This window comes from Trachurus japonicus, chromosome 24, assembly GCF_045865225.1.
Source record: "Trachurus japonicus isolate A0001 chromosome 24, Traja_1.0".
NCBI lineage: Eukaryota > Metazoa > Chordata > Actinopteri > Carangiformes > Carangidae > Trachurus > Trachurus japonicus.
Genome location: NC_140930.1, coordinates 28,488,656 through 28,497,849, shown reverse-complemented (window position 1 = coordinate 28,497,849; position 9,194 = coordinate 28,488,656). Strand labels below are relative to the sequence as shown.

The following is a 9,194-nucleotide window of genomic DNA, read 5'->3' as shown; positions in this document are numbered from 1 at the left end:
AAACATAAAAATCCAGATAATGGGAAACAGACCTGCAACTTTCAAAGTTCATTTACTTGCAACATAACAGTAACCTTTTTCTGAGAGACAACAGATGCATCTCAGTGGTTGTGATTTACCCTTTTGTAAAATCCATAATTTCTGACAGCTCAAGATTAATAATGTTTTGTGCAATAAGCAGCTGACCTGAGCAATTGTGTGACTGATTACAAATAGTCTGCTTAAATGCCACTGTCAGTTGCTGATGGGAAACAAGACTGAGCCAATGAAAACCTGCAGCACAGTTTCTGATTTGGGCTAATCCAAACAAACCAGGTGAGAAGAGGTGAAGCCGTAAATCCTTGGAGAGCACAAATTTAATATCCACAGGAATGGAGAATGGTGCTAAGAAGAGCTAAGCATGAAGGAATCCAGGGATTTTCTGGAAATGAGGAAGCATATTTTGGCTCCTAACTAATATAGCTGTTTAAAAATGTAGCTGATTTCCTTATGCACCTCAAGCAAACATTTGTGTGAAGCCACAAAATGAGGCTGACATGCATTTTTTATGGGGAGACTCCAGCTTTTACTTCTGGTGACATCATAGGTCTGAGAGTCAGTTCTTTGGTTTTGTAGCCTCCAGTAAATTCTCCCTGTTGAAGTTAGTTTGCAGCTCTCCAGGGTGAGAGAAGGTATCTAAACAGGGTGATTGATTATTTAATGTGCAGATATACAGGTTCCTGCCGGTGATTTGTGAAAATAAGACCCAAATAATTCACCGCCCATTCAGAGAAACTTAGCTACCTCAAAGGAGAGAGACTTCAATGGAGCTCTACTGACATCTACTGTTAAAAGGTAAAACTGAGTTGGGACAAGCTGATTCAAAGATAACACCTCAAGCATGGAATACAAATCACATTCTTTACTCCAATAAAACAGAAATACCTGAATAAGGGGGAAAGGTCTAAGTATTGCATAACCTGATTCTACAGTTTTTTTATTCTTAGCCTGTTTTTACAGTGTGGTAACTAAGAATGTTTTAACCTGTTTTTTGATTGAGAGTAAAATGTTTTAGAACTGAGCATCTGTATTTTCAGTTCAGAAAGAATAAACATTTTAAAGTAAAACGTAATGGGCTTGATTGTTATCTAAAATGATCATGAACATAGTTTTTGGGGAACAAAGTATTCTGCAGTTGAGCTTTAATAGTCAGATTGAGTAAGTGGAGCATAAAGTAGCATCAAATGGAGAGTAAGGTACAAGTCCGTAGTAATAAACTTGATTGCTGATAGCTACAAGAAACACAGTAAACAAAACCAGACTTTATATCAGAAGATAGCCTACTAAAATATTAAGGATCAAGACGTTATGTACTTTTGACTGAGCTCTGGACTTCAGAGAAGAAATGTTCATAATATTCACTCCAATGAGCCCCTGAGCCTGCTGAGTCTGTTTAGTATTCCAGGATGAAATGTGGATGCATTGTAAACTCTTTGCCTATAAAGTTTTCTTTCTCTGAAATATTAAAACTCTATGCTTTTGTGTTCCTCAACATTTGACTGTGGATCACGGGCCGTTTCACAGCATACATTTTGCTGATAATATTAACGATGGCTCTGTCGGATATGAGCGCCAGAGTAAAGTGTGACAGAAAGCCAGCATTTGCAATGCCAGGAACGTGAAAGTAAAGCAGCTTATTGTAACCATCATTCATTTGATTATCAATATCTGCTTATTCTGGGGTAAAATGTCACAATGTCATCTGTTAAAATCACCTGAACTCCAAACACATTTATGTTAAAGGAAATCAAAAGAGGTAGCTACAATAATATTTTAGTGAAAGAATAATCAAAATACAGAGGGAGTCAAACAGACATGACTTATTTAGCAACAGTAACAGCCAATAGTAGGCCTACTATTGGCTGTTACTGTTGCTAATGTCATAATATTTGCTAGGCTATGTAGCCTACAGTGCATTACTGGACAAACCAAAATGCTTTTATGTTAGGCTATTCAGTATAAGTGCAGCAATCACAAAAACAAGAACGGGTTATTCTGATGACTTAGCAAACAACGAGGAACCTCACTACACTCACACGCTTTTTTTTTTTTCAATAGTTCAATTAACAGTAGACTAACAATGAGCCTTACAATAAAAATATATAATTAAATCAATTATTAAATAGTTATAATAACAATTCATGATGAAGATAGTACTTATTAAAAACAATAATCGAAGTAAAATACATTTCAAAGAGAAGCTGTTGTGTTAACATCCAGCTTTTCAGCGCTATGCAGCATCTCAATCACGGATGGTCTGACACTGTACATGCATGGTGTCTATGGACGTAATGTTACGTACGGAGGTATTAACGGCACTTCCGGTTTTGGGTGTGCGGCGCAGAGTGTGGGCGCAGCATCCACAGATGCAGAGAAAGACGGCGACAATGGCCGATATATCACTGTATCTCACTAACGTTAATGTGTCGATAGGACAGGACATGGCTGTGGAGCAGGTCAGTAAACAGCTTTCTCTTTCATCCTCACCACAGCCTCTCGTTTTGTTTACTAACCTTGGCTTGTCGCTCGGTGCCTGTGTTAACCGCTGCTCTTGTTGCCTGGTGATGTGTTTTTAAGGTTCAGCCCAGTGGGACACATATTAGTATTCCCAGATTCGTCACATCCATTGAAATCCCTGTACCCAAAATGGACGTTAAAAATTACACAAAGCAACACACAACCACGTCCAAATTCTAATATGTCATGAAATAAACTTTCCTCTAGACAGCACCGTTAGGAAATCATCTAAAATTACAAATTAATGAATTCAAACTAACTGGTTACAACGACGACCCTTTTTTTTTCTAACCCGACGTGTTATAACGCTGTGAACAACAATAGTAGGCTACGTTAACGTATATAAGACATTTCTGATGTTGAACATTAATGATCCTGTTGCCATGACAATTATGTAGGTCAAGATACATTGAGAGCAAGTCATTATCAGACGTCAAGGGTGCACAAATGTGTCAGTCATTACACAATATCAAAGACCAAGCAAAGACAACCTTGTATCATAATACACCATCACTGATTAAATAGAATAGACATGGTTTGACAGGGTCTTGATTTACCTTAAGATACTCAGCACATGAAGAGCAGTGAAAGCCTCCATCAACAGGTGGTGGACCAGCACAGGCCCAGTGGAACAAGCCCCCACTTAGCATGAACTCTGGCAGAAAGACATGTTTAAAGAATTACATGCTTGGCAGTTTGTTAATTAAGACATTAATCAACAGCCAGTGCTCCCAGCTTGCCTTACCCATTGCACATATGTTAGCCACACACTTCTAACTGGTGATTACTGATAGTCTGGTTATTTCCTGGAATAAATAGCACTTGGATTGCAATAACTACCAAAAACAAATGATAAACCAACCATTTTCCTTGATTAGCTTTTGGGCAATTTCCATTCTCGAATGGCTGGTCCCCTGCTAATCAAAGAAACATCCACCACATCCTCATTTAAAACCAGGACTGCCAACTTCAACAAGAAATAAGGATACGTGGAAGCTTAACAAACCCGGTCATGTTTATCTGAAGTGATGAAAGATGAAAAGCACATTTGCTTACTTTTCCACTCAGGAACTACAATATTGACAGATTGTTGAGGTAGTTAAAATTGTTGCTAAGTAATTGATGAACTGCAATTTACAAATTTGTGTTTTCTGGCACCAATGTGTAAACACTAGCAAAGAAAAAACACAATTTCCTCAGTGGCGGTCATACTCTTAATAACATGGGTTCAGCTCTGTAAGGCTATCGTTTGTTTTTGATGGTTGCTATTAAGTAGCTATAGGCTAGCGCCTTCTTGTGTTTTGGCTATTACCAGTGAACATGGGCTGATTTCCTGACTTATTAGCAGGTGTAGGCAAAGTGTCACTCAAGAACATCCAGGTAGCCTATCCAAGCACCTGACTGAGCTTTATATCATTACCTTTTTGAATGCATGAGTTGCATTGCAGGGCTTGATAAATTTGTATTTCATAAGGTAACATGTTTTGAATTGTTGTCTGTAGGTGATATTGCCTCGGATAACAATTTTTATGCGACATCCTCAATATGTGATTGCACCTCACAGAGGAAGGCTCTGTAGCCTATTCCTGAAAATTCTGCTAACAATCTGGAGCACAAGCAAACATCACTGAGGAACATGAAACCTTCACAATATTACACAAGATCCCACAACTTGCAGTAGGTTTTTCATCCTTGATGCTTCACTGCCTGACTTCCGTTTAAACGAGTCCCATAGTAATACTGTCTTTGTTTTTGTTATGCTGTCTTTTTAGACTCGGTGTCAAAACCTGAATAGGGACTTTGAGAGTGTGGAGTTGGGAGAGCTGGACAAGAGAGAAGAACAGCAGCTGCAGCAGAGGGAGAAGGCGCCTCGCAGGATCATCCATTTCTCCAGTGGAGAGACCATGGAGGAGTACAGCACAGATGAAGAGGAGGGAGAGGACAAGGAGCCAGAGAGGAAAGACTTACTGTCCTCCTCGGTCGATGCGGTGAGGGTGAGGAATAGTGGACAGACTGGGGAATTTATGTGGGTACAAGAAGCTAAATGAGGACAAGGGAAATGATGGAGAAAGGATTGTGTGTGAGAGGGACAAGGAATTCTTGTTTTCTGACTAAATCATTCAAATGAGAAGCAGCAGTGGCATTAATGTACTTCTTTACGTGATTATTGCGGTGACTGTACTTTTTTATGTTGCAGTCAAAGATGACCTGGGGTCCATACTTCTGGTTCCACATGTGGAGAGCTGCAACATCCACCATCTCAGGTTTGTTCATTAAAGTCATTATTTCCAACTGTCGAGGGTCTGCATCACGCTGCTAGATTAGTGAGTCACCCTGGGCAGAGATCAACCCCAGGGTAACCTCAGAAAGTACTGGAAGTCATCACTTATCCAGGATCTTGACAAATGACTGTGTTTACAATAGCTTAACAACTATACAAATTAAAAGAGACCCTTTCATAATTAGATTTCCAGACTTTTTTTGCTTCCCAAGTTTTAAAAAATGTTTTCTAACCAGCACAGATTACTACATCTACACATGAACTGTGCACATTGTTGCTCACGGTTGTGTAAATCTTAGTTTCTTTGTCATGCAATTAAAAAGAAAAAAAAAACTATTTTAAAACAATGAACGATCTCATTATCTGTTCACAGATGATTTATTTTCCACCTTCAATGACAACTTGTTTTGGAAAACTGATCATGTCGATCCATGACTTCCAGCCTAATTTTAAAAGAAATATATTTTCATTGGAGATATAGGTTGAGACAACACCAGCATTAATATTTGTCTGTAAAGCAGCACCAGAGCATCTCCTTTCTCACACTCTCTGCTCACCCTGGTTTAGAAGAAGAAGGTTCTTTGAGAGGGTCTGTTTCATTTAATATAGCCTATTTATTTTACCTATTTTTTAATTTACATGTTGATGTGCTGTGCAGGTGGATATTTTCAAACAGGAAATGTCCATTGCTATTTTCATACTATTTACATTTTTATTATTTTGGTAGCAGCCTGTTTTGTTAAGCAGGAGAATGAAACCTATTTTAATCTGTCTGTTGAAAACAGCTGAATGAGCACTTTTTCTTTAGTACAAGCTATTTACTCTATATGATTTTTCAGCTGTATATTTTAACAGGAAGGGAAACCCTGCCAGCATATTGTTTGTTAATAGAAGTTCTCCAATCACTCAGCACTATTTCAGTATAGTTTAATGCCCTTTGTGGGTGGTAAACCAGCAGGTGAGTTTTCAGATTTGGTGTAATTATATGTGTGTATATTTTTTGGAAAATTCAATTAAAATTTAGACCCATTATGAATCATTGACACAACTGACATTTAACTCTGCATTTGTGATGTTAAAGGGATAGTTCAACATTTTTGGCAAATTGGCCCATTGCCATAATCTCTATAGTCATAGCAGTAGGTTTGTTACCTTTTATTGTCGGTGCAAGCTATTTTTACAAGGGTGGAGCAGAGCGGCTGCTCAGAGCTCAGTACGGAGGCTAATGGGATTTCTTGGTTTCCCTCATCAAACTCATCAAATACACAATCCAACAACTCCAAAACGCTCTGGTGGACAAGTTGTGACCTGCACATTCACCACGCTGTGCAAATTTGCCAAAATGTTGAACTATTCCTTTACAAAGATAAAGAAGTACTATGAACTAAAGTCGTACTCACTGGTTATTCCAAACAGGATGCTGCTTTGTTATGGGAGGATGTTTTGAGCAAGCTTGCATTAGATCCTGTTTCTCTTTATTATTTTCCAGCATGTGACTACCTGGGTGAGAGGATGGCCTCTCTGTTTGGGATTACATCAGCCAAATATCAGTACGCCATTGATGAATACTACAGGATGAAGAAAGAGGTATGCATGCTGCAGGGAACTTTTTCAGTTCTGATTGCCATGTTGTTGATGTTTTTGAATTTGTCAGTCGGCTGATGTCGTTTTCTGTTCTGTGCTTGTGTCAGAGGGAGGAAGAGAAAGAGGAAACGCGCTTGTCAGAAGAAGCAGAGCGATCCTTCGACCAGCTACAATCTCAGGAAGATGAGGACGAGCCAATCACCGCGACAGACCCAGCGGAGGCGTCAGCCACCGCCAGCGCTCACCTCGACGTGAGCTATCAGATTGAGAATGAAAATCAGGTGTCCTCGAGCACCATCAGAGTCCCCGCTATCGTCACGGCAACTTAAGCATCCTAAGAAAGGGACGTTTGAGCTTTCATGTGTGTTTGTTTATTAAAGAAGGAACACCGTCTCGTTTCACCAAGCACCGTTTGGTTCGTGTATGACACAGCTTTAGATGGGCAGTGCTGCTGTATGGTGGTTGTTTGGCAAGGACAGTGGTGGTGGAGTTACTCCTCTGACTACGAGGTGTCCCTTTCCAACAGTGTAGCAGCTGATAAAGTAACAGCTGGATAATGTTGCAACATCCTGCTATGAAAAACATACAGTACGAGTCAGAAAATGTGACCAAATGTGCCAGTTTGTCTGCTGATGTTGATTGATGTTTACACTGTTTGCCCACTCAGACCAACAGTTTCCCATTGCGGCTCATTATTACATTATCCAACACTTGCTGCTTTGTCAGTTGCTACAGCAGCCTCCCAAATGTGAACGTTTGCTGTGGAGTGAAGGTCATAATGTTGCTCCCCTGTGCCTCTGATGGACCAGACACTGTGCCTAAATCACCAATACAGCCAAGTCAGTGCCAGATCTAGACTAAACATACCGTTATATTTGAAGATGATTTAAAGTGTGTAAAGATGTGAATTAGCCTTTGATTTTGAGCATGTACACTCCACTTTGGGTCAGAGTTTTCAGATATCGTATGTGTTTTAACAGCTATTTTGTCCAGATCTGGATAAAAAGGGTGCCTAGTTTATACACCTGGCTGCACCAAAGAGCTGGCCATTTTAACACGCCCTCACCTGTTTAATCATTGTCTGTATTAATGTTTATCAAGCTTGTATTGCACTGAATGTCTGTAGAAGCACTGAGCAGATTTAGCCTTGGTTATCGAATCATCTGTGGACCACGACTAACAGACATTTTGTTTAAAAAAAATGAAAAAAAACAATGAAAACGGGTTTAGGTGTTCTATGTTGCTCTTGCTGTTTGCCTCATCTACTACAGAACAAGTTGTAGTAGATGTGGTGTATAGGCCTTTGATAATAGCAGGGAGCCTTGTTACACTAAGTCTGTATAAAGACATGCAAACTTACATTTTTAACATTTTTTAGTACAGTTTTTTATATTTATGTATTTATTTACCAAACTGACTGCATTTAATTTATGCATTTTTTTTCTATTGTTCTAACGAGCAACACTGTAATGAACCGTTAATAAAGTCATAGTTATTGTCTGACTTTCCTTCAGTCTGTGCTGGAATTATTTCCTCCTTTCCAAATAACGATTGTCAAGTTAAACTGGTCCAAAAGGAAAAATCTATATTGTTTTCCTAAGTCAACGCTGGCGGCTCTGCTGTGCTGTCTGCTGCCGAGAGACTCATAGTGGTGCTACAGTGTGAGCGATGTGACTGATCTTTGTTGGCGCGAACAAAGAGCCTGTGTCGCTGCTCTGAGGTCAGACACTCTGTCCACTCGCCGCACAATGTCACCATTCTCAGGTCAGAGTGGGTTCCTGTGGTCCTGAATGACCCCCCGGCTGTCACGCCCCCTCACTGCCACAGACACACACAACAGTCAACACGGCTCACTAACGCTCACCACACTAAGCGATAGCATAGGTGTGATAGTGGAATGAATGCTGGCGTGAACACAATTGTAAATGGTGTTGTTTTGTCACAGTGCCAGCATTAAGTCACGATGACAGAAGAGAAGAATGCAAGACTGTACGCTGCAAACATAACCATCTGATCAAGTGGTTTTATTCTGCTAAAGGCCTCATTTTCTGAAAACAGTCGGAAAAACTTGAATTCAAACCAAATCTCTGTTTAAAGATCTGAATATAAAAGAGCACAGAAAAAGACAAGACTGCTGCGGTAGAATCAGGATGACTCAGTTCTAATTAAAATACTAAAATAGATTTGAATAATGTGATTTTCTGTGTCTCTGTGCCAGCAACATGACAGGATGTATTATGTTTTCAGGCTGTACTGCCATTGTTTGATTCTCGGGAATGCAATATCTCGGTAAAGTCTCATTAGATTTTGGCGGTCAAAGGTCAAGTTCACTGTAACCTCACAAAACACTGTCTGTTCTGCCCTCTTGACTGTAATATTTTCAAACCTTCTTCAGGGAATTACGAATTTGGAACAAAAGTTGATGTGAATATTAAAAAAGGATCGGATTAGAATTTGGTGGACAAAGGTCGAAAGTCAAGTTCACTGTGACCCCTTCAAAATGAGGCGATGATGTTTCATATCCCAAAGGTCAAAGGTCAATGCCACTGTGACATTGTGATGTTCTGCTCTCATATTGTAAGGAAACCTATTGTGAACATATTTCCTGCAGTGTGGCTGGTTAGTGGAGGTTTACGACCCACGGAGGCAATTCTGCTTTTTACTTTGTTTTGAAGGAATAATTCAACAATTTATGAAATGTGTTTATTGGCTTTTCTTTCACAGTTCGATGAGACGATCAATACAATACCACCCCTGCATCTATTGTAAATAA

General features: G+C 39.6%; 1 protein-coding gene across 2 annotated transcripts; it reads left to right on the top strand.

Moving 5' to 3' along the window:
* Positions 1 to 2,358: 2,358 nt before the first annotated feature.
* LOC146962142 (protein FAM177A1-like) lies at positions 2,359 to 7,929 on the top strand. 2 transcript variants are annotated; one of them, XM_085770910.1, is made up of 5 exons: positions 2,359 to 2,495; positions 4,329 to 4,544; positions 4,754 to 4,820; positions 6,327 to 6,424; positions 6,529 to 7,929. In XM_085770910.1, the coding sequence occupies exons 1-5, from the start codon at positions 2,406 to 2,408 to the stop codon at positions 6,748 to 6,750; spliced, it is 693 nt and encodes a 230-aa protein (XP_085627036.1). In that variant the 5' UTR covers positions 2,359 to 2,405; the 3' UTR covers positions 6,751 to 7,929. The 2 variants fall into 2 exon arrangements, with proteins under 2 accessions (XP_085627036.1, XP_085627035.1); XM_085770909.1 differs by having other exon boundaries at positions 4,329 to 4,550.
* The last annotated feature ends 1,265 nt before the right edge of the window (positions 7,930 to 9,194 follow it).

Bases quoted from the DNA above. Each gene is read 5' to 3' on its own strand.
- LOC146962142 (XM_085770909.1), top strand. From the start codon at position 2,406: ATGCAGAGAAAGACGGCGACAATGGCCGATATATCACTGTATCTCACT. The intron at 4,821-6,326 runs GTTTGTTCATTA...ATTATTTTCCAG, and splicing joins TGCAACATCCACCATCTCAG to CATGTGACTACCTGGGTGAG. The intron at 6,425-6,528 runs GTATGCATGCTG...TGCTTGTGTCAG, and splicing joins ACTACAGGATGAAGAAAGAG to AGGGAGGAAGAGAAAGAGGA.